This window comes from Hyperolius riggenbachi, chromosome 4 (genome assembly GCF_040937935.1).
Source record: "Hyperolius riggenbachi isolate aHypRig1 chromosome 4, aHypRig1.pri, whole genome shotgun sequence".
In the NCBI taxonomy this organism is placed as follows: Eukaryota; Metazoa; Chordata; class Amphibia; order Anura; family Hyperoliidae; genus Hyperolius; species Hyperolius riggenbachi.
The window spans coordinates 255,310,947-255,337,216 of NC_090649.1; the positions used below are offsets into that span (position 1 = coordinate 255,310,947).

The window sequence follows — 26,270 nt, forward strand, 5'->3', positions numbered from 1 at the left end:
GTACAGAAAGCATACGGTCAATGAAAATTATGCTTTCCTGTACCTGGTAACGTGTATGTTTAACAGTTAATGCACTGCAGCAGTGCATTACCATAACGCTACACGTTACAATGCAATGCTAACGTTGCACTATGAATGTCGCATAGAGTTTTAATTGCATTGCAGTAAACTGCGTTATAAGACTTTATAACGCAGTACCACACCGTCCTACTGTGAACCCAGCCTCAAGCTTTTGCAGAGAAGCTGTGACGAGAAGTAAACATTTGGAAACCATATGTGAACACAATTTATTTTCCTTGCTTTGATAATCTAAGGAGGAGCACTTGCTGATCTGAGATCCAATGACAGACAGTCACTGCTGGGTCCAGCCCCTATATTTACAGACCACAGCATTGCATTGGTTGTGCAGCAGTAGATTATGCGATTTCCTGACACACTTGAAAAATAGTTGCTTAAGCAAAACATTATAAGAAGGGCCTGAGCAATGTTTCCTATACAGAGGACTGTGATTTCTCTTGCCACAGGAAGTCACGTGTGGCACAGAAGGAGCCAGGTGCCTCTGCTGTAAGGGTGACATTGTCAGGCACATGCATGATGCACCAAGCCATCACCACCCATCACACCTTAACTGGAGACAAGGCCGACTTTATACTTTTCGCCGCCCAAGGCTCAGTCTCCTACCGCCTCATCCCTATAAGGGTTTTTATGGTGGGTTACTGATGCAGCACTATTTACATTAATACTAGGTGCTCGTGGAGAGGGGAGTGGGGTTATACTGGGTGCTGTTGGTGGGGTGGAGGGAGTTATACTGGGAGTTGCTGGTGGGGTGGAGAGGATGGGGGGTTATACTGGGTGTTGCTGATGGAGACAGGAGGGGGGTGTTCACAATCGCTACTGGCAGATAAGATAGATAAGGGATCTTACACTGGGTATGTTGCTGGTCTGTGGCGTATGCTGCCTTTTTACACTTATTTATTTTACTCCACAGAATGTCCTGGTGGTTGGTGCAGCTTTTGCCGTGCCCTGAACACTTCCACCTCCCCACATTGCTAATAGGCAGAAGTGGGCAAGGAAGGCGGAGTTAAAACCCCTGACTGACAGCAGATTGGCTGCGCTGACACAGCAACTGCCCCCTCTACTACAGAATCAAGCCATCTCGTTGTGGATCGGAGCAGATTGTGGCATTGACGTGAGCTGGAATGCTACCCGCAAAACGGTATGAGTGACAGGCATATAGCCCAGGCAGCTGGCGGCTGTCTACAGTGTGGCAGTGGGATTGCAACCATCAGCAGCAGCATGACACACGAGTGCGATGGAAGTAATGGTGATCAAATTCAAGGTAGACTGGTATCAAAGATGATGTCCCTGACCAACCTGCTGCCCAAGGCATGGGCCTCTGTGGGCTTTTCGGAAACAAAATTATTTCCTGTCAATTTTGATTGGTCCACATTCAAGCTGCATGCAATTTAGATAAAATTTAAATACAAGTAGAACTTATTTGCATCTCATTGACTATCTCCGCTTTCAAGCTCGGAGTCTGCCAGGAAAAAATAAATCACTATAGAAAAGTGCTAACTTTTTTAGTTTTAGATACAGTGGATCTAACCTATTCTCACTAAGTTTATTATTGCTGTGTCCTTACGCGTATCCACATTTCTAAACCTTCATCACTCTAGACAGAAAGGTTTATTTGTTGCTGTGGTGGAGAATACCCCTTTTCCTGTACTGTAACTTGTTGGAGCATGAGGGATTTGAATTATTGCCAGTGTAGGCTCAGACAGCAGTAAAAACCTAGACAAGGTGATAAATGATTCTTGCTCTTTTAACTCTAAATAAATCTTTTGGATGGAGATAGTTCCCATTCACCAGTGTCATAAATTCCCCATTAAAATAAACCCTTTACGTCCCCCACTCTCCCATAGTTACCAAAATTATCTATCTACATTACTACTACGGTTATCTTTGCAAGTAAGGCCTTGTAATTAGTGACGGACGCAAAATTGTAAAAATACACCTTTATTACCAAATAAAATATTGTAAAACCTTGGACAAATCGGCAAATAAAAATGTGTGGATTGTATTCACAGTAGCAAGTTTTATTTTAAAATTTAATGGCCAAAAACTGAAGCAAGTGAAGTGTGGTCCGGTGTTAGTCGAGGAGCAGAAATGCAGACATCAAACCAACAAAGTTGATTCCAGTGATACCTTTAATGACTTACTGTACATGGTGTACAGCAAGTTTCTTCTTCAGGCATTATACAGAACTGGATCAGAACCGTACAATAAGAAGTTTTGAATCACAGACTACAGTACGGAAAAGGTTAAACATGCACCACTTCACAGTGAAGCACAAAAAGGAGGGACGCCCCAATATCACTACATTTTAACAAATGTTCCCACAGCATAAGGAACCTGACAATTACCATCCTACGTGGAAATTTCAAATCTGGGAAGGAATGTTGGACATTTGAATACAAGTTCATGAAGAGGTTTCAGACTCTAAACAAGGGCTTGAACATAAAGCCTGATTTTATGAGCATGTATAAATTATAACACCATTTGGCCTCCGTCCTTTCAAAGTTTTTTTTTGTCTTCTCTTTTCAGAATGGTAGACTATCAGGCATAAAATCAAATTTTAAATCTTTATTTTTATCTGGTAAACAAGTAATAAGGATGCTAACCAGGCAATCCAAAAGTTAAAATCACTATTACTTTTCTTGTTGATAAATGATCATTCCCCAGTTTACCTGACTTATTTAGTACACACAAAATTTGGTGCACAAAAAGGAAGATGCAGGGCATGCTGGGTTGTCCTTTTTTGCTTCTCTACTTCCCCTCAGACTTAGAGACTTCGTAACAAAAATTGCATCCTGTTTTTTAATCATCCTACAAGTTCCAAAAGCTATTCTAATGTGTTCTGGCTTACTGCAGCATGTTCTACTATCACCATCTCTGTAATAAATCAACTTATCTCTCTCTTGTCAGACTTGTCAGGCCTGTGTCTGGAAGGCTGCCAAGTTCTTCAGTGTTGTGGTTCTGTGATGCATCTCCCCCCTCCCGGCCCCTCTCTGCACACTGCCTGTGTATTATTTAGATTAGAGCAGCTTCTCTCTTATCTTTTACAAGCTGGATAAATCCTCCTCTGAGCTGGCTGGGCTTTCACATACTGAGGAATTACAAACAGGCAGAGCTGTCTGCACTCTGCAGGAAGAAACAGCCTGACACTTCAGTGGAAGATAGCTGCAGGGCAAAAGAAACACACAAATGATCTCTTGAGATTCAAAAGGAAGGGTGTATACAGCCTGCTTGTGTATGGATGTATTTTCTATGTGTGGACATACTGTACATCAACCTACTTCCTGTTTTGGTGGCCATTTTGTTTGTTTATAAACAAACTTTTTAAAACGGTTTTTAACCACTTTTAATGCGGCGAGGAGCGGCGAAATTGTGACAGAGGGTAATAGGAGATGTCCCCTAACGCACTGGTATGTTTACTTTTGTGCGATTTTAACAATACAGATTCTCTTTAAGTAATGCAGCCTGATTGGCTGAAGCCTCTATCCCTCCTGTTTTACCCTCCCACACCTTCGTTCCTCTCTGATTGGCCAATATTTTTCATGCCGAGACAATGCACTTTCTATAGTGAAGGGCGGGTAATGCATACACAATCAGGCAGAGGAAAGGTTGGGAGGAAATTACATCAGGATTGGCTTCAAAATAGCCACAGATAAAATGGGAAATTCTAAGAAGGATTTTCTCTTTTCTTTACTGTAGAAATCACTAAAATCAATATGTGGACAGTGCAATACATATGTAAGTAGAGCAAGTATTTATCTACTTATTTATGCGTTTTATTTTTTTCTGATATAGTATGGCTGACAGCTCCTCTATAACACTTCTGTTTGTTGCTACTCTCTGAGAGATAAGTTGATTATTATGTGTGTTTACCTGTAGGGACAAATGCTGCCAGAGTTCATTAGAACACTGAGGAAGTCTTTTTACATTTCAAAAGGGGTACACTGTGTGACATCATGTCAGATTGAGCCTACAGAATCATATATAAGGCTGTATGTGATTAAAAACTTCTTATTGTACGGTTCTAATACAGTTCTGTACAATGTTTGAAGAAGAAACTTAACGTTTGTTGGTTTGATGTCTTTATTTCGGTTAAAACTGAGAAATAATCTTATTCCCCTTAAAATGCATTTAGAATAAAACAATTCTTATCAAAATGTACCACCCAAAGGAAGCCTAATTTGTGGCAACCCCCCCCCCAAGATATAGATCATTTAGTTGTGTTAAGTAGTGATAAAGTTATTGGCGAATGAATGGAAGGAGTGCTGAAAGATGAAAATTGCTTTGGTCCACAAGGGGAAAACCCCCTCAGTGGTGAACTGGTTAAAGGGAACCTGAAGCCAGAGGCATATGAAGGCTACAATATTAATTTCCTTCTAAACAATACCAGTTGTCTGCCAGTCCTGCTGATCTTCTGACTCTAAAGCCTCATCTACACGGTACAAATTTTCCATCAGATAGATGGATCTATTAGATAGATCTAATAAGAAATTGCACCGTGTGTAGACTGCCTAATTGTTTCAGATCAATTTTGCGATAGATTTTGCTTTGGTAATTCCCAAAATCTATTGCAATATCTAACACAATCTGATTGGAAATTATCTAATAGATCGGTCTAATAGATCCGATCTGACAGAAAATTGTACCGTGTAGATGAGGTTTAAGGCTTGTAGCTAGAGACCCTGAACAAGCATGCGGATCAGATGTTTTTGGCTGAAGTTTGACTGGATAAGTCACATGCTTGTTTCAGGTGGGTGATTCACACATTCCTGATACATGAAGGATCAGCAGCACTGCCAGGCAACTGGTATTATTTAAAAGGAAACAAATATGGCAGTCTGCCAGCCTCCATGTATCTCTCGCTTCACATTCTGGGGTTTTTACCTCATCTAGGTCCCATGCCACACACACGTTACAAATAAATATGTAATGGATTACTTTATGGAAAAAAGAGAGTGGCAGTGTATGCATAAACTGTATGCCTGCACTTTCTGTGCTTGAAAAATTGTTCTGTATGGTAGCTGCTACTATCTATATGGTACTACTGTATATTTTTTTAATTGGAAAAAAAATCAATCACATTTTAAAAATGCAATTTTGAAAAAAATGGAAACAGCTGCAAATTAAACAATTAAAAATTGTATTTTAATTCTACAAATATACAAGCATGAAAAATAAATAAGTCAAAGACTCCATGCCTTGCCTATATCTGGAATGAAACAGCCTGCACCACGGCGCGGAAGACAGACAGAACATTTTGTAGACAGTTTTCTGGTACCGAGAGTTTGAAAAGAAACTCCAATAGCTCTCAGTAATGAGGTATAGTCCAGTACACAGCAGCAGAATTAGAACTTCAGGCTGAAGCCAGGTCCAGCAGCTGATGCTCCTTGGTTGGTGGTGGTCAAGTGAAACCCAGTGTCTTTCAGATCATCATCTCCCTGAAAGCAGAAAGGATCAGAAGTTAAATACAATTTTGTTTTCTTAAAAAACAGAACGTATCTTCAAGTATCCAGATTCACTTGAATAATAAGTTCTTCCCATAATGCATGGCTTCAGGTCAATGAATGAATATGCAAATGATATCTTTAAAGAGGAACTGAACTCAGAATATGAAAACAGAGTATTGCAATCCATGTTAAAAATTGTAGGCAAAAACAGTACAATTTATGTACAAAAATATGTGAATAAACTAGAATATACAATTATATTGATAAGCCCACCCTCTGTGACTTACTCTGCCATGGCAAGGGTCCCAGAGATCAATGGGAGACTTTCTCCTGCTTATGCAAATTCCCTGCAGCTTTGTTTGTTGACACAGGGAGTCATCAGGAGGCACTGTGAAAAGAGAATCCTGACAGCCAGCTGAGGGACTGTAGAAACTTAACTTTGTTGTAAGGCAATGGGAAACACTGGGCTAGCTGATAAAATTGCAATTAGAGGGCAGCATGATGCAGAGCTGTGCATGGAGGGTCCATGGGCAAAAACCTGTCTGGTCTCTCCCAATTGTTATAATGACTGCATGTTTGGATAAGGTGTTCAACAAATTGAAAAGTTTTTGACAGTCCCTAGACTCCAGGAGGGCTGCTTTCTGACTTGTGTGAGTGACTGGCAGGGAGTCACATTACAGGCAAGTAGCCTCTGTGTGATGTGGGTCTGCAATACAGATAAGATCTCTGCTCCATCTCAGGCTATTCTCAATTTCTCCCAATTTCTCTTCTTTCTGGACTAGAGCACGCCAAAATCACAATAGCAATCGCTAGCAATTTGGGAGCAGGGATGCTGAAATTCGGCTTCGGTAGATATCCGGATTTTTGCTATCCGGATATCTCCCAGTAATGCTGTGCGGGCTGGGCGGGGGTGTCAAGCTTACCTCTCTGACGTCTTCTTCGGTTGTCCCTCAGCGCCTCCCACGATGCGCTCCATGCGCGTCACGTGATTACAAACACTTCCTCCTTCAACCCGGAAGGAGGAAGTGTTTGTAATCAGGTGACCGCCGCTTGGAGCGCATCGTGGGAGGCGCCGAGGGACGGACCGAAGAAGACGTCAGAGAGGTAAGCTTGACACCCCGCCCAGCCCGCACAGCATTACTGGGAGATATCCGGATAGCAAAAATCCGGATATCTCCCGAAGCCGAATTTGAGCATCCCTATTTGGGAGTGCGATTTTTAGAGCGATTTTAGAATAAATCGCTCCAAAAAATGCTACATGCAGTGTGTTTGCGTTTAAAAAAAAATCACTACGCTACTGTGAGAACACAGTCATAGGGTAACATTAGCCAAGCGCTTTTCAAATCACTGTCAATTTGAAAACCGCTCAGAAGTACTCGGTTTAAAAACGGGCTCTAGGTCTGTTTTTCACCGTGCGTGTCCGCCGCCCGCTTACCCAGCCACACGAGTCTGTCGCCCGCTCACACGGCTGCCCGCTCACCCGCCGTACATCTGGCTGTCCGCTCACAAGCCGCCCGCTCGGCTCCCTGGCCCCGTCCTCCTGTGTGTGAGAGGCTGGGTCCATGCTGCGCACATGCACAGTAGCAAAAAGCACGGACCGAGCTACACAGAGACAACTGTCCGTGCTGTATGCAGGGACAGTTGCCTATTATTATATAGGATTTATATGGTGCCATCTTTCGCAGTGCTGTACAGAGCATATTGTCTTGTCACTTAACTATCTTTTTCCTTCTCTTTCAGCTTTTCTATCCTCACCATTTCTCCCCTTCTCTGCATAAGGGCTTAGAAACACTATAAGCGCTTTTCTGAGCGATTTTAATGTAAGTCAATGGGAGCCCTTTTTTGATGGCTAAAAAGTGCTCATAAAAGCGCTTATAGTGCTTCACAGTGTAAAAAGGACTGAACACGTTTTTCCCTGGAAAAAAAATGAATACATTTATATGCTTCACTGTTAATGCTTCACTCTATATAAAACTAAACAAATGTCCACTAAAAACATAACAGTCCTCCTTACACTGTGAAGCACCAAACCTCTCAGTGTGTATGTGAACTGATAACGAGAGGGGGACATTGGGCTTGATTCACAAAGCCGTGCTAAACAGTTAGCACGTGAAGTGCCGTGATCCCGGGCATTTGCGCGCGATAACGCGGACTTTTGTCTGCGATCGCGGCACTTTGCGCACGCAAAAGTCCGCGAGCGGCACTTCACGTGCTAACTGTTTAGCACGCCCGTGCTAAACAGTTAGCACGGCTTTGTGAATCAAGCCCATTGTGTATCTAAAAGGGTTGCTTTTTGGCAAGAAATGTTTTTACTGAAATTAGCAAGAGTGAAGTAATATCAGTGAAGCGCTTCACAGTGTAAAAAGGACTGAACAAGTTTTTCCCAGAAAAAAACATGACTACATATATATGCTTCACTGTTAATGTTTCACTCTATATAAAACTAAACAAATATCCAATAAAAAAAATATAACAGTCCTTTTTACACTGTGAAGCGCCAAACCTCTATCAGTGTGTATGTGAACTAATAGCGAGAGGGGGAGATTGTGGGTTGCTTTTTGGCAAAAAAATAAATAAATAATAAGTTTCTGAAATTAACAAGAGTGAAATAATAACAGTGAAGCATATGCGTGCCGGTCATATTATTTTAGTGGACATTTGGTCAGTTTTATAAAGAGTGAAGCATTAACAGTGAAGCATATATATTTATGATTTTTGGGAAAAACCTGTTCAGTCTTTTTTACACTGTGAAGTGCCAAACCTCTCTTAGGGTGTACGTATGTGAATTGATAACGAGAGGGGGCGATCGCGTAACTAAAAGGGTTGTTTTTTGGCAAAAAAATGGTTTTCCTGAAATTAGCAAGAGTGAAGTAATATCAGTGAATCATATGCGTGCCTGTCATTTTTTTAGTGGACATTTGGTCAGTTTTATAAGGAGTGAAGTATATAAGTATAATATGTATAAATATATAACAAGCAGACGATCTCACACTGCAGGAGGCATAGTTAGAGAAAAAATAATGATACTTTATCAAGGCATGTGCCAGTATAGTGCAGGGCAGCAGCAGAAGCCACAGCTGTCACTTTCCTGTAACAGGGCGACTGATGATGACCTCATGACACTGGGCTGCAAATCTCATTCTGTGGGCGTGAATGGGCATGTCTAACTCCACCTGTAACACCGCCCACAGAATCAGACTCTGCACCTCCCATGGAGTGAGAGCTGCAAAATGGAGGGAGAGAGTTGCAAGATGAAGCCTGCCATTCTCTTTTATTCACAGTTGTATTGCACAAATATATCTACTTTTATATTGCCCTTCACAAGTGTTTTGTGTCTAATCATTCATTTCAAAGGGATAAGGAGGCTCAATTTAGTGATTTTTTTTGGTTCAGTTCCTCTTTAAGTCCCTGAAAGCAAGGCATGTATCCAAAGCAACTGACTCACCACATGGCTATGGCCTAATGATATAAATCTAGTTAAAGGGGGAGGATAGGGGGCTAAAAATCTAAAGAAAAAAAAATGCATCTCATGAGGGCCTCTAGTCAACCTCATTTAGGTTCTTGTTTGCATGCAGCTTGAAAGTGGGCAAGTCGAAAACAGAAAGTTAATCTGATAGGCAGCATATTGGGCCAATCAAAGTGTCAGGATCGTCCTAAAAAGCCAGTGGACCTGCCGGGCTCAGGGCAGGAGGAGCGGAGCGGCCGTTTAGTTACAAGGAACACACACAAGTTACCAGCGCACGCCCAAAGTGTTAAACAGAGTAATTTTTTCACACAACAAAACTGGAATTTGGCTTGAAGAAGCAACTCCAGGCATATAATAAAATGTAATATTTGAGCGGAGAAAGGGCAATCTGCCAAAAGGCCAGTTCTAAATTCTACAGTCATGAATATGATCTGTGCTTTATTTACGCCTTGTGCCAATATTACATAAAAAGTATTATTATTATTATTTATTATTATTTAGTATTTATATAGCGCCAACATATTACGCAGCGCTGTACAGTGTATACATATTGTCTTAACTGTCCCTCAAAGGAGCTCACAATCTAATCCCTACCATTGCCATATGTCTATATTATCTAGTGTAAGTACTGTAGCCTAGGGCCAATTTTAGCGGGAGCCAATTAACTTATCCGTATGTTTTTGGAATGTGGGAGGAAACCGGAGTGCCCGGAGGAAACCCACGCAGACAGTATTAAATATGCACACAAATGGGTCAGCACTCTAGCACTGCACATCTGCAGAAATATGTGACCTATCTAAATTGAAAGCGTGATGTAAATGCCTCCTGGTGACAAAGAGCATCTCACAGCAGAGGTTCTTGGGAGAGAAAAATGGCTTAGCATCCACCTCCAGCAACAAATGCTACCCGAGGTACTGTGTAGGAAATCAGTGGCCCTGCTTGCTTGTATCTGGGTATAAAGCACCTTGTCAAGTGATACCAAACAAATCTTTTTTGAAGTTCCTGATCATGAGGCCTTACAGAAACAATTTCCCAAGGCTCAAACTTCCACACTGATTTCAGACAGCGGTCTGTCCAATGTACTTTTAAAATTATGATGATGCAAAGCCAAACACCAGAGCCTTCTAGCTGTATTCTCAGGCCTGGATTTACATCAAAGGAGCCTATAGGCACAGATGCTATGACACCCTAGACTTTGCCTTTCACGAATCCACACACCCCTGCCAAACCGCACTGCAAGTGTTCTGGCTGGCCCTTCTGTCACCTTTCTCCTACTTCCCCTGCCCGGCGTAGCCACATCAGTGCCCCTTAGTATTAGGTATCCAGACATATCCTCAATATTAACCACTTAAGTACCAGCGGTCTCTGCCCCCTTAAGGACCAGAGACCGCAAGTACAAGGACGGAATCCCGGCGAATCGCCGTGCTTACCCGCCGCAACTGCCATCATATTGCCTTCCAAAGATCCGATTGGAGAGGCCACCTGGCCGTCCAATCGTTTCAGGATGCGACTCCATTTTGAGCCACATTGCCATTTTTTTTTTTTTTTTTTTTTTTTAGACAAGATCCTGAGAAAGTACAGGTTGAGCCAAAAATTGTACCTCAAGTATACATCTGACTTCATAAGACAGACAGTTAAGCGAGTTAATTTTGCCCCATGATGACTGCTTCATGGTCACACTGGACGTAGAATCTTTGTATACCTGTATTCTGCATTCAGAGGGGGAAGTCCCTGCTTGGAGATCAAACAATTGCCAATGTACAAATTAATTTCATCATGTCATTACTTGAAATTGGTACTTGAGAGAAACTTCTTTCTCTTTCAGGACACCTTTTATTTACAACTCAGGGGCTCCTCGATGGAATCTAATGTGGCACCTGTCTATGCCAACATCTTTGTGGAGAAGTTTGAAGAGAACTGGGTCTACCAGAATAATCTATTCAGAAATCATGCCTGTATTTGGCGTCGCTATATAGACAACATTTTTATGATCTGGTCAGGACCCAGGTCCTCCTTTGAACTTTTCTATGGTGAGAGTTACAACAAGCATCAACATCATTAAAAGTTTACATGTAATGTCAAAACTCCCAAAATTGCATTTACAGGCCTCAATTCACGGAGCATTATCAAACGTTTGATAATTTACCTCATGGCTAAAATCTAATTTTGAATTCACTAAGGTGTTGTATATTTGTTGAACGTTTTATCGGTAAAACATTCGATAAATATCTAACACCTTAGTGAATTTAAAATTAGATTTTACCCATGAGGTAAATTATCAAATGTTTGATAAAGTGTTTGATAAACGTTTGATAATGTTCAGTGAATTGAGGCCTTAGATGTATATGCATGCAGGACAGGGCGACTCCTATCCTTTGACCTCTATGCCAAGCCCACAGACCACAACACATTACTTGACTTTAGAAGTTTTCACCCAAAAAGTTTGCGTGAATCACTTCCTAAGTCACAATTCATGCATGTCTGACGGATCATGAGTGATGAAACAACGTTTGAAACGCATGTCTGGTATGGCATCTAAGTTAATTGAGAGGAATTACCCCAGGAACTTGATCGAATGTACCAAGAAAGGGGTTCTAGACCGGGAGAGGTCTGAATTGTTGCGGTCACGTGAAGGCGAATTTGGCGGGGGGGGGGGGGGGCAACCGCATGATCTTTGCCCAACACTATATCATCACAAATTTCTGCTGTAATTAGGGGACATTGGACCATTTTGAAATCCATGGAGTCTGAAGTGCCAGTTTTTAAAAAAACACCCATGATTGCTTATGAAAGGGCACAATCCATCAAGGACCACCTTATTAGAGCCGATATAGGCTCATGTCAAGTTAATCCCCAGACAATCCTTGCCCCTCACCGCAAGAGTACCTTCCCCTGCCTAAATTGTTCATGTTGCCAGCTGGTTATGAAGGGTAAAACCTTCAATCATCCGATGAAAGGCCATTCAATAACATTTACACACTATGCAACATGTGAAACATCCCATGTTGTGTATGGCATCAAATGCCCATGTAGTAAATTATATGTTGGCAAAATTACGTGACCAGTTAAAGAAAGGATAATTGAACATAGGTCTAAGATTAATGTGGCCTTTCGTCGGAACTTAGGAACACTGGAAATCGACTCACCTGTGGCACAACATTTTGTAGAGAGGGGACATGCGGCAAACCAATTGCGCTTTTTTGTTTTAGAAATGGTGACTCCTCTTAGGGCCCGTTCACACTGCACGCGTTTCCAGCCGCGTTTTGGAAACGCGTGCAGGTGGCCAAAACGCACGACATCAGACATTGCATAGAGTGCAATGTCTGATGTTCACACTGCATGCGTTCCGGACCTGTGCGGTCCGTGAACGCATGCTGCACGCAGATTTTGCAAAAACGCGTGGCTGTCCCATTCACTTTTCAGTGATGGGATCAGCCACGCAACGCACACAAACGCGGATGGCCATGCGTTCGTACGCGTTGCGGTCCGCACGCGTTCCGCACGCATGGCCATCCGCATTTCTGATCTGAACGGGCCCTAAGGCAAGGTGGCAATAGAGATTCAGTCATGCTCCATAAAGAGGCTCAGTGGATCAGGTCCTTGCAGACTCTTGCCCCCATGGTATAAATGCAGAATACAGACCTCAATAGACTAGATCATTTTGTGACTCAGCTCTGGCCATGCAATCATGGGACCCATTACGGGTCACATTACGTTAGAATGTGAGAGGAACCTAGTGGTCCTTATTTCTACGAATTTCTCTTCCTTTTTTCCCCATTTGCCTTTAGTTTTTATGAGTGCAGTCCAATTGGACAGATGCCATATTGTGTGGATCCTCGATTGCCCTACATGGTGGGAAATGGTGAAAAGGTAAGTTGGCACCGATGGTTTACACTCCACAGCGTCATTGGTCTACGTACCTGACAGATCCTCACATTGCTCACCCTTTGAAATGGTTTTGTTGTCTGAACAGGGGTCTATTTTAGATAGTTGTGCTTTTATGCATTCCTGACCACACTTTTTGAATCTTGATTCTTCTATATTCACAGACAGGCGCCCCGTTTAAGAGAGATGTTGTGCTTTTATACTCTCTGGCAACTGTGGACTTACGAACCATATTACCATTTACCAATAGATCTTACATACTGTAATTTTATATTTCAGCTGGAATTCCCACGTAAATTATATGCCCTATCTGTTTTGATACATTAGCAGCGCAGCCTTATTTTGCATATTTTTAGCTTGCCTTTTAAATGGCTTTGCATATATCACTTCCTGTTTGCCTCCCACCACGTCCATTAGTACGCGCTGGACGCATCGAGTAGGAGCGCATATGCAGCCAGGCAGAGCGAGCCTTGTCGACACTTAGTTCCAGCTTGTGTTCCAGCGTGGTTACGAACACACGCTGGACGCATTAAGCTGGAGATGGGATGACAAGCAGGTCGGGGTTTCCTCCATTTCCTGTCATGCGCGCTAGCCTCTATAGGACGCCGATGGCGTGTATTTAAATGCCCTGGACGCCATAACACAACACACTCCTGCCTTAGCTTCCTGGCCTTCGTTCTGCCTGCCATCAGGATTGTAAGTATATTTACACATTTTAGCATATATAAGGTTTCTGCCAATCTACTCTGCTGCTCCATGCTACTTATGCATATCCATGTAGACATAGGACTATCTGGCCCATGCAGACATCTGCAGTTCGCTTTTTCTGATATTTATGTTTACATGAGACTATATAATTAGATGTGGGTTCTTGTATCTTGTAGTGCCCTACAAAAGGAATCTATCTCCCATGGAGGTACTATGGTGTGTTTCATACCATGGCACTACCATATTCTATATTTTTTAGTGTTATCCATGCAATCTTCTTTATATTCATGGTTATGTTCTAATATTCTAGCCATTTAGTATCATGTGCTTTGCCATGCTTGTGTGGTGAGCTGTGGGGTCATATCCGTTCACGGTGCAGACATTGCTGCAGTCGAGTGTTTTTTTTATGGTGCCATTTATTTCCTGCCAGGTGTGGAGTCGTCTCGTTGGTCACACGCCTGTCTCTTTTTCATCACTCCTGCCATGTAGTGACAATAGTGTCTAGAGGTTTGTTCCTGTTGAGCTACTCTATTTTCGATTTACATTTGGATATCACTGTTGGGTGTTTACCTTCTAACCGACAGCAACAGTTTGACCGATATTTACCCTTTCTGCATACTGTGCGGTCGCTGGGCCCATATTTACTGGCCAAGGGCGCACCTGTGATACGCTTCTTAATTCTAGGTATGTCTACAGTGCACAGTTCTCTCGATTTCTTTGTTCTTGACTAAGATACTTACCTATTCTCGGACTGGTGTGGTGACCCTGATTTTGGGGTGTTGTGCTTAACACATCTTGTCCTTGTATTCTCCCTTCCTCTAGGGGATTTTCTGTAGGGTACAGGTATTTTGTTCCTTATTTGTATGGTTTTAATTTCTTTTCTTTATATTTTGTGTTTTCTTGTAGAAAGTGCTCGTTACAGTGGCCTGAAGAAAGGCCTTACGCGCCCGAAACAAGCGTGTCGTAGCCTAATAATTTTTGAATATATTAAGCCTACTCCACTACAAATTTGATGACCGTTTTTACAACTAAGGAGTTTCCTAAAGAGACTGTTTTTTTAAAACCAACCTTTGTATCTATGCCAATAAAATTTTTGATATTTTTGTACAACAAAACCTTGCAAGATTTTGTATTTTTCATATTGGAGTCCTTTCTATTAATATAAAGAGTCTGCCGTCATAGAGACAGGCGGAGCCTGTGAGTTGCGGCGAGAAACGGCGGGTTTGAGCGGTGCGATTGGCGGCGAGCGACGGAAACCGCGAATGCGCGCTGCGGACGGTGACTGAAATCTATGTCGGGCCAGCCAGGAGCCCACCAAAACATTACGTAGATTTCAATCACTGTGGTACTTAAGTAGATAAGTAGCTAGAGTTGTCCCCAAGTATTAGGTAGCTAGAGGTGCCTTGGTTTAAAGGAGATCTCGTCACTGGAATGTCAAGAGCCGAGTGAGTAATTGCTTTTACGCGCTGCTCAGAATTCTGCTTAGAGAAGGAAGGAGGCATCTGGGGAGGAGAGTGAGCCACCTTTCCATCATCAGGCGCCTGTTGGCACGAGCCTTCAGTTCCTTACTGAAAATCCAGCCCTGTGTATTCTACTGAACTGCACTGCTGTTGTCCCAGACCTCCTGAATCAGATTGCCATTACGTAACCTTTGAGGATTCTTGCTGACTGCAAGTCACCACTGCACCAGCTTGCCACACCCAAGTGGAAGGGGAGCATCCAAAGGTCACATCTGGACACTCCTGTGCTTAGTAACTGCCTTTCAGACCTCTTCTCTTCTAGCAGGTGGGAAATATAACCTATGCCAAGAAGTGATGACCAATTGCATGCCATGAATAAATTGTAATAACACAAGTTTTAATGTTAGAAGATAGGTTAAAAGATTAATAGTGGATGTGTCCCATAAATCAATTTGTCTGTGCACTTAATAAATATTTACATAAAAAGGTATAAAAAACAAAACAAAACAAAACAAAAAAAACACTTTACCAGCTGACTGTAGCCGAGACCACCCTCTGGAGGGCGAGGACTTGTGCCACGTTTAACCCTCTGCTGTTCACTTTTGGCTGGCCAGGTTGGGAACATGGATGGTTCAATAGGCAAGGGGGTCTCCCTGAAATATTCATGCTTTAAACCATCTTCTGAGTTGATTCTTTTGGCAGGGCAGTAAGTCAAGAACCTAGAAAAAGAAGTTAAAAAAAAGGGCAGATACATTAAAATATTCTTTATGCCACGCTGATGGTTTCAATGAGTCTACCATATGCTAATGTAACTGCTGCCATAAGAAAAACAAAAGGAATAGCGTGTCTGAGCACTCGTATTTCTACCTTACACTCACTGCTCACGGCTACCGATAATTTATACTATCCTATTACTTCTTTGTGGTAAAAGCATTAGATGTTCGTAGCCCACAGATTCTAGAAGTATCCCCTGATCAATATTCTGCAAGGGTGTACAAGTTATGAGCTTCTGCTTTATAGCAGGATGTCCAAGTACTTGGAAAAGCAGAATATTCAAGATGTGCAATGTGCCTTGCTTAACCACTTGCCAACTGTGTCACGACGATGGGCATGGCTGCGGCGGCAGCCCCAGGAACGCCTGACGGCGATCGGCATAAGGTTCTGTGGGCCTGATTTGCAGGAGATCACCTGCGCTGATGCGCGCACATTTCCGCTTGGTAGGCGGAGCTCCGCCCCGACTTCAGTCTCCCAGTGGCGATCGCCGCTAGGAGCTTGTTTAGACAGTGAAACCACAGTCTTTTAACAGGGTACAGCGCTGTGTTCTATAGCAGCGATGTACAGGGGACAGCCGTGTGACACGGCTGTCCCCCTGGGGGAGAAAGTAGTAATCAGCTGTCATAGGCTGAAGCCTATGAAGGCTGATCACAGGGATTGGCTGGCTGAGGGAGGGTTTTAAAAGAAAAAAAAAAAAAGAAATAAGGAAATTTATTAAAAAAATAGAATCATTTACAAAAAAACAAAACAAAAACAACCTGGGAGCGATCAGACCCGACCAGCAGAAAGCTCTATTGGTGGGGAGAAAAAGGGGGGGGGGCGCGGGGGATAATCACTTGTATGCTGTGTGGCCCTGCAGCGAGGCCTTAAAGCTGCAGTGGCCCTTTTTGTGAAAAATGGCCTGGTCTTTAGGGGGTTTAACACTGCTGTCCTCATGTATCCAACTCCACAAGAGAGAAATAAAAGGACTTCATTCATGTTAATAAGCAAGGAAAGAAGAATGGAGCAAGGAATGGGTACAGGATCAGTGTTCTCCCCAGAGCCTATTACCCGGGCGGAGCGCCCACCAGATCTCTGTCCCCGCCCGGCTGCTGTGATTGGCCGCTTTCTGCATCATTAATTCTTTCCTCCGCACGATAGACATGACAGCTTGGAACGCAAGCAGAGACACCATCTCCGCCCTCCTCCTCAGCTCCTTCCTTCCTATCAGCAGCGTGGAAGGGCGGGGAAATCTCATAGCAGAGAGAGGAACAGGCAGACCGAGGGAACTTTCAGCTGGAGTCCGCACTGAAAAGAATGTGCGGTTTGATTTGTTATCTTTTGGTGAGTCACTCCCGCTGGCTACTACAGTGGACAGACGCTCTTCTCTTCCTCTCCGTCAGAGCAGCATGTACAATGCCCCCTTCCCCAGGTCCTTCAGGTCACAAGAATGTCAGAGACCTCAAAGAAGTGTGGCACATTAACATATCAACATGTTTCTTTATTCTGTAGCATTCCGTGAGAGAGATAAGTGGTTTACAGGGGCTGTAAAAGGCAGCTTTCATTCTGCCTCCTGTGTCTCTGCACTTTATCACAAGCTGACACTTGGTTTGCTAGCTATTAACCCCAAATTGTTCAGTTCCATCACTGTATTATCTAGCTTTCAGTATGGGCAATGGCAAAAAGTTTAGTTCAGCATTTTACATCAAGTTTAGCCTTTTTTTTTGTCTCAGCAGTTAGTTATTTAGGTTGAGAAAGACATACATCCATTGAGTTCAGACAGACTACTTGTATGTTCACAAATCACTGTGCTGTACAGAACTGTAGTGAGAGGTATAAGGAGGCTGCCATCTTTACCCGACAGCCTCGCTGAGCCTTTGCCTATAATACTTTTAGCCATAGCCCCTGAACAAGCATGCAGCAGATCAGGTGTTTTTGACATTGTTGTCAGATCTGACAAGATTAGCTGCATGCCTGTTTCTTGTCTGCTTGAGACACTACTGCAGCCAAGTAGATCAGCAGGGCTGCCATGCAATGTGCATTGTTTAAAAGGAAATAAATATAGCAGCCTCCATATTCTTCTCACTTCAGTTCCCCTTTAAACTAGCATGGCTTTTGCAAAGTCTTCGCTGGAGTTCTCACCACTCATGTCGCCTGCCCGTGTGATCAGCTTTAAGTCAGCACTCCTCTGCAACTAGTGTGTGCAGCAGCAGGAGTAACATACATTGCATGCAGGGATGGTGAATGGTGTCAGGTCATATATGTGAAGATGGGGCTATGGCACTAAGGCCCCAGGCCCCATTCACACAGGTGCTTTTCAGGGAATCCTTAGAGCTTTGCTGAACGCCAGCGAACAGAGAATCGCTATGACAAAGCTGCCCTATGGTGGCATTCACACTGCAGTTGCGATTTGTATGAAAATCAGAAATGCACTGCATACAGCATTTTGTGAGTATTCGCAATGCGATTTTTGTTTCTTGAACAAGTTATCGTCCCACCCAGTAGCACTCAGAGTGATGCTGACCTCTCCCCAGCCAGTGCGATTCCCCAGCCAATATGACCCTCACTCTCCTTTCAGCGTTTCCTTACTTTCTGACCCAGCAGCACCCTGCGTAACCTTACTTCCCCACCCGGCTACTTTTTCATGCCACCCGGCTGGAAAATATTTCTGGGGAGAACACTGAGGATTTCTGTATAAAATGAGCGTTGAAATCTATAGGTAGTCTAGATCAGTGTTTCCCAATCCTGTCGGCCCACCAACAAAGCATGCTTTGTGAAAATCCACAGAGGTAGTTAATCACCTCGGCTGAGACACTTATTACCGTATTTTTCGGAATACAAGACACTCCGACATATAAGACGCACCTAGTTTTAGAGGGCAAAAATCAGGGGAAAATAATTAACTAAACCTAGATACGTCTTTGGTGCAGGGGCGTCTTACCAACCTACTCCCCTCTAAAATGTCTATCTAAGCTACACTGGCCAGCTACACTACACTTCACTAACTAACCCCTTTTGCCCCCCACCAACTACACTCCACTTTACTACACTTCACTAACTAACCTCTGCTGTCCCCACCAACTACACTACACATCACTAACTAACCTCTGCTGTCCCCACCAACTACACTACACTTCACTAACGAACCTATGCTGCCCCCACCAACTGCACTACACTTCACTAACTAACCCCTTCTCCCCCCCACCAACTACACTACACTACGCTACACTTCACTAACTAACCTCTGCTGTATCTCACCTGATCCTGCCGCCGCGCTCCTGTCCTCCATCTGCGGTAATCCGAGGCTGCCCGATCATCCACATTCATGTCTACTGTATCATGAGGCTTCCCACTCATTAAGGATGCAGCTCTTTGGCGTCCCATCCGCCGCGTTCCTCATTGCTGCAGTCTCGGTATATATACTGCAGCCTTCCGGTGTACTAGTTACCGCGTCATAGGCACCGCAGATGGAGGACAGGAACGCGGCGGCAGGATCAGGTGAGTATATTCCGGGACCCAAAACCGTACCTTTGGAATATAAGACGCACTCACTTCCCCCCCCCAGTGTTGAGGAAGAAAAAGAGCGTCTTATATCCCGAAAAATACAGTAGTTACCTCACCTGTGAGTGTTTGTGGTTTCCTACAAAGCTTGTGTTGTTGATGGGCCTCGAGGACAGGGCTGGGGAACTTTAATCTAGATAACATCTTTAAGCCTTAAAGAGAATCTGTACTGTAAAATTCTTACAATAAAAAGCATACCATTCTATTCATTATGTTCTCCTGGGCCCCTCTGTGCTGTTTCTGCCTCTCCCTTCTGCAATCCTGGCTTGTAATTGCCATTTTTATGCAGTGTTTACAAACAAAAGGCATAGCAATTTGATACGGTGAGAGTAGCTTAGTGTGTGAGTCATACAGAGTGTGCAGGGGGCCTGGAGAGGGTGTGTATAGCTTCTGCCTATAACAAGCAGTGCTGCACATTACACACATTTTAGCCTCAGCCCGACAGAGCCGACAGAAGAGAGAAGATTAGATCATATAACAGAGATAACACAGCCACTGTGCAAATAGGAAAGGCTGCAGTAAGACAGAGCACATTAGAACAGCTATAGAAACATATAGCATAGAAAAAATGAGGCTCAAAATTTTGTTACAGAGTCTCTTTAATCCCCATCTACATGATACGATTCTTTGAACGATTCGATTACGATTCTATATACGATCCGATTAAATCCAACATGTCCGATCGGGATTCGATTCAATTCGATTTGCCATTGTTTTGCAATGGCAAATAGAAATGAATCGAATCCCGATCGGACATGTCGGATTTAATCAGATCGTAAATAGAATCGTAATCGAATCGTAAAAAGAATCTTATCGTGTAGATTGTTTTAAGCCCAATGCAGGTTCAACATACTTGTTCATGAGGTCAAATCCTTGGTCAGAGAGCAGAGCTCCAAATCTCTTGCGCAAGTTGTTGTAGGGGTAATCTGTAAATGTCATTTTCTTCACTGCAGGAAGTTCATTGTAGCCAGGCCAGATCTTCTCACTTGGGGTTCCCAGGTCCTGAAGTAAAGAAAAATATATGGTTCAAGTCATCTGTATTTGTCTGTACTCTCAGATCTAAAAAGCATTTGTCTCTTCTCAGATGCTTTTTAGGGTCACCCCAAGCTGCTTGGTTACGCTGTTCTCAGATGCTTAAAAAAAAGTAAATATTTTTTTATGAAAATAGTTCTCTATTAGCTATGGTCAATGCAATGCAAATAATTCCAAATCGAAGTAAGATTATTCAAAATTATATAAGCAAATTTATGCAACTTAAAAGTTGATCAAATTCTTCCATGGTCCATTTTCAAACTACTTAAAGGGAAGGTTCACGCACCCAAAAAACAAATCCACTTACCTGGGGCTTCCTCCAGCCCATGGCAGGCAGGACGTGGCCTCTCCGCCGCTCCAGGTCTTCTCTGGCGGCGCACCCGACCTGGCCAGGCCGGCTACCAGGTCAGGCTGGCTGCCAGGTCAGGCTCTTCTGCGCTCCAAAATGCGCCTCACGGGGGGCGCTGACATAGGACGTCCTCCGGGCTGTACTGCGCAGGCGCAGAACTACTGCGCCTGCGCAGTACAGCCCGGAGGACGTCCGATGACGTCAGCGCGCACCAGTGAGACGCATTTTGGTACGCAGAAGAGCCCGACCTGGCAGCCGGCCTGGCTAGGTTGGCTGCGCCACCGGAGAAGACCAGGAGCCTCCGGAGCAGCGGCGAGGGCACGTCCTGCCTGCCACGGGCTGGAGAAAGCCCCAGGTAAGTGGATTTGTGTTTTTATTTTTTTAGGCTGTACCGCGGATATTCCCTTTAAATGTGCACAATTCCGAACATCAACTCTTGAATTATCTGCATCTCACTGGCCATCCCTATTCTCTATAAAAGGTAGAATAAAATACATGCATCTCTATTAATATATACTATGCAATAGCTCCATACTCTTTAAAGGGAACCTTAACTCAAAAAGTGTCACTTACCTGTGGCATCTACCAGCCCCCAGCAGCCATCCTGTGCCCTCGCAGTCACTCATGGCTCATCCGGTCCCCTGCCACCAGCTAGTTTTTTTGTTTGTTTTTTTAAGTAAATTGAGAAGGATATGGATTGTTCCTTTTAAAATAATACCAGTTGCCTGACTCTACTGCTGATCCTGTGTCTCCAATACTTCTAGCCATTAACCCTTAACAAGCATGCAGATCAGGTGCTCTGGCTGAAGTCAGACTGGATTAGCTGCATGCTTGTTTCAGGTGTGTGATTCAGCCACTACTGCAGCCAAAGATCAGCAGGACTGACAAGCAACTGGTATTGTTTAAAAGGAAACATCCATATCCCTTTTGCTAAGGTTTCCTTTAAAGAGTATATAGCTATTGTACAGCTGGATAGCGTACTGGTAGGGCTGTTGCCTTTGATTGAGGATTTGAGCCTTTGACCAGGGTTTGAATCCCGGCTCAAGCCAGCATGTAAAAACAGTAAGGAGTATTTGGGCAAAAGCTCCCTAATGGTCCTAGTCACCCGTGGAGCGTGCCCCAAGTGGCCGCAGCCCTCAAGTGCTTTGAGTCCGCCAGGAGAAAAGGACAACAAATATTCTGTCTGGTCTTAATTCTCAATTATATACTGTAGTAATATATGCCAGTCTTTGTTCGAGAACAACTCATCAGCAGTGTGTCTTTCTGGGAAAAGCAGATAATGCAAGTACTATTCACATTCTTCCATTGTTGTACTGGACAAAGAGTATGGCTACTAAAGCCACTAGGCATCCTTCCAAGTCCAATCCTACTGGAGTGCTGCATTGCAGTAGCTTTCGGCTAAGGTGGTGGAAGAGATCACCACAAAAAGCTGAAGATTTCTTGGGCAAGTATTGGGGCACATTTTGGCAGGTTGGGGCTCTTATTTAAGTTTAAAAAGTGTACCCGAGACAACATGTGGTGAGATAAACACGTGTTTGTAGAGTGAAAAACATTAATAACCAGGCTGTTTTACTTGCTTTATTTTGCTGCCTGAAAGGGTTAATTTTTAGGCATGGAAGTGACAGCTTCTGTCTTGTCAATACCTTGTTGGAAATATAGTAACTATCACTGATAAGCAAAATACAGCCATAAACGTTTTCTTGGCAGAATACAACCCCTGGGAGCAGAGGGAGATAGGAAAAGGTCAATAGTACTTGTATCTTCACTCAGGGACACTTAATAGCCTGCCACTGAGCAGAGACAACAAAACGTTCAATCTACTATGTAAATGTATAAATATAAAATAAAACCAAGAAAGATCTTAAAAGGGAGGGGGAAAAGGCATTTATCGGAGTAGGAAGATTAATACTATAGTTTATTTTCACCCCGGGTTCACTTTTAAGCAAACTTGACGTGAAAATAAAACAAGAATCCCACAATCCAGTTTTGATTTTAAAGGTTAAAGATCGAAGTTTAAAGTTTGACAGTATGCAACTCCTATACAGTTAAAAAAAAACAAAAAAAAAAACCCAAAAACTGACTACTGCTTCCAAATAATCAAGAAATCAAGTCTAGAAGCCCAACAGGTACTGTCTAATAATTACCTGTCACAAATGCAGACAACCTAAGCCCAGCATGTAATGTTACATGTAAACTTTTAAAATCGCATCTAGAAAAACAAACTATGGTCACTTTAAAATATCTTTTATTTTACCTTAAATATCTTGTTGATTTGGTCAATCTCAGACTTTCCTGGGAAGAGAGGTTTCTGGGTAAGCAGCTCCCCAAAAATGCACCCCACTGACCACAAATCTATAGCTGTGGAGTATTCCTGTGAATGGGAAATAGCAGACAAGCAGTGCAGTTAGACAAACTTACAGAGACAATTAGGCCTCGTTCACATCATACGCGTTTCCGTGCGCATTTGGAAGCGCATATGACGTGGTGCCACGTAAGAACGGGAGAAGGGCATAGACCAGGCATGGGCAAACTTGACCCTCCAGCTGTTGAGGAACTACAAGTCCCACAATGCATTGCAGGAGTCTGACAGCCACAGTCATGATTCAAAGACAAATGCATTGTGGGATTTGTAGTTCCTTAACAGCTGGAGGGACAAGTTTGCCCATGCCTGGCATAGACAATGCTTCTGCCGTTCACATCTACTCCGCTGCGCAGCAGTACGATACACTATGATGCGCTTGCATACTGCTGCCTGCAGTTTGCCCGCAAGTGCAGAGCTGACCCATCACTGTCAATGGATAGGATCAACAGCACAGCGGGTAGCGGCACAGATGGCGCGCAATCGTACGCGTTGTATTCTGATCGCACAGCCATATGCGCTGTGTAGATGTGAATGATGATGCGCTTGCATACTGCTGCCTGCAGTTTGCCCGCAAGTGCAGAGCTGACCCATCACTGTCAATGGATAGGATCAACAGCACAGCGGGTAGCGGCACAGATGGCGCGCAATCGTACGCGTTGTATTCTGATCGCACAGCCATATGCGCTGTGTAGATGTGAATGAGGCCTAAAGCAAACTGTAATAAGCATAATAGTATGGATGTAGATAGAGAGAGCGTGAAAGTGAGAGAGAGAGCGAGAGACTGACTCATGATTAACTAGCTGCTGCACAGTGTGCATAATATCTATGCGCTGCAGGGCTTCATCTGAAGATTATTTTTGTCTGCAGCTGCGCTCACTACCCGCTGAAATGTGTGGGTTTTATCCACAGTAGAAAGTTTTATTTTAAAACTAGAATGGCCGAAAACTGAGAAATAATGATTGTTTTCCCCATTTTTTTCTTATTCCTGTTAATATGCACTTAGTATAAAATAATTCTTAGCAAAATGTACCACCCAAAGAAAGCCTAAAGCAGGCCATACACTGGCTCGATTCACGGCCGTTTCGACAGCAGATCCGATCCTGGGATCGGATCTGCTGCCAATCGCTTGCGCTAAACGCACCCGCCGATCCGATTCCCTCCCGAAATCGGATCCGACCGTCGATCGCGCCGTGCGGGAAATTACCCTCGATCGCCCGGCGGTAGGAGCGCGTCGCTTGCGGCGTACGATTCGGGCCCGATCCGAGCATGTATACATTACCTGAAGCTGGCTCCGGGGTCCTCTTCTCCTCGCTGCACCGCATTTCCGCATCTCCCAGTGTACGCTTATACTTCCTGTGTCACTCCGGTGACCAGGAAGTTGAAATAGAGGGCGCTCTATTTGAACTTCCTGGTCACGGAGTAACACAGGAAGCGCCGGGATGGAGCAAGAACAGCAGTGCGTTGCAGTGCAGAGAAGACGCCCGGGAGCCAGCCTCAGGTAATGTATACGGGGGGGGGGGGACAGGCGGCAGGAGCAGCTGAACAGATTGTGATCGGTTTCAGGCTGAAATCGATTCACAATCTGTTTGCAGTAAAGGCAGCCATACGATCCCTATCTGATCAGATTCGATCAGATAGGGATCTGTCAGCTGGTCGATCTAATGGCACATCGACCAGTGTATGGCCACCTTAATTGGTGGCGAAAAACCCAAGATATAGATCATTTTGTTGTGAGAAGTAGTGATTAAGTTAATGGCAAATGAAAGGGAAGAGCGCTGAAAGGTGAAAATTGCTCTAGTCCTTAACCACTTTGCATCCAGACCTTTTTTCCCACTTATTGACCAGAGCAGTTTTGACAGTTTAGCTATGGCCCTATTTAATCAGAAATAACTTTATCCCTACTTAAAACACAGAAATGAAATATATATTTTGTTTTTTTCAAATCAAACTAGGCTTCCATTGTATGCCATTTTTTTCTCCTCAAACAATTTTGTTTTCTATGAATTTTAATGGGAAAACAAAGAAAAAAATAGAAAAAAAACATCTCAGTTTTACCAATTCCAGTTTAAAAATAAAAAGTGATACTGTAGATAAAAAACACAAATGTTGTTTGGCTATTCTTACTGCTTATCACAAAACTTAGGTTATGTTCACAATTTATGGTGAAGATATTTGATTCCGAAATAATGCTACAGAGTGTATTTTTCACTATGAAATGAGAAAATAAAAGTATTTTTAATAGTAAAAATCAATCTCATTAGCTCAGGAATTTTGAGTGTGGAGTCGCACTTGCTTGGCTTCCATCAATTTCAGATGGTCAGGTGTGCAGATCTAATAGTCCCGGACACCATGGGACTCAAACTGTGGCAAATGAAGAGAAAGATCCGCACCACCTTCAGAAAAGCTTAGTCTGTTTTATTGGAAAAAAACATACAAATTTAAAAAGAACTTTAAGGCAGGACAGTCCACTGTTTCGGGCTCCTGCCCATCTTCATGCTGCCTAGTTCTGAAGTAACATACAAAAACACCAACATATATACAGAAAAACAACCAATCACTGAGTATATACTAATTAGAGGACCTGATGGGAAACAGCCTATTTACATATCTAGTCACACCTCCAACTCCCCCATTGGTGGATCTGAGCAAGATCCAAACATTCAAAAAATAACTGTCAATAATGGCTGAATAAAAAAATATCAAAATCAGGCATGCCAAAACGCCATGGTGGAATATGCTGAATAGCAGAAAAAAGAAAAAATCCAAAAAGTAACATTTTATTAAAGAAAACAAAACATCAAAATCCGCATGGAAATGACACATAAACGCATCAATACGACGCGACGCCATACCCGCATACGCGTATAGATGACGTAATAATGCATATCCTCTATCTAGACTACTGACGATCAAAAATACGCATCTATACCGGACGTATATACACATGAGACAAGCGCTCAAAAAATGACGCATAAACGTATAAAAAATTACGTATCAATAAAACAATCGCCTAGAAAGTGCCACATGAACGCGTCCTAACTATACGCAATCTTTGCGACTAAAAATACGCGTAAAATTAACCAAACACCAAAAAATGCCGAAAAAATGCCAAAAAATGCCAAAAAATGCCGAAAAAATGTCAAAAAAAGCCGAAAAAATGTCAAATAAATGC

The 26,270-nt window shown here is 43.2% G+C and overlaps 1 protein-coding gene across 8 annotated transcripts in view; it reads right to left on the reverse strand.

Annotated features, from left to right (window-relative positions):
- Nucleotides 1-5,198: 5,198 nt before the first annotated feature.
- LOC137503738 (cyclin-dependent kinase 11B) overlaps nucleotides 5,199-26,270 on the reverse strand; it is a 95,792-nt gene continuing 74,720 nt past the window's right edge. For all 8 annotated transcript variants that reach the window (XM_068231154.1, XM_068231153.1, XM_068231157.1 and 5 more), the window contains 4 exons: nucleotides 22,991-23,107; nucleotides 20,209-20,357; nucleotides 15,571-15,760; nucleotides 5,199-5,513 (listed from right to left, as the gene is read on the reverse strand). In XM_068231154.1, coding sequence (XP_068087255.1) covers nucleotides 5,421-5,513; nucleotides 15,571-15,760; nucleotides 20,209-20,357; nucleotides 22,991-23,107 — 549 coding nt within the window. In that variant the 3' untranslated portion in view covers nucleotides 5,199-5,420. The remainder of the gene's footprint in view (nucleotides 5,514-15,570; nucleotides 15,761-20,208; nucleotides 20,358-22,990; nucleotides 23,108-26,270) is intronic.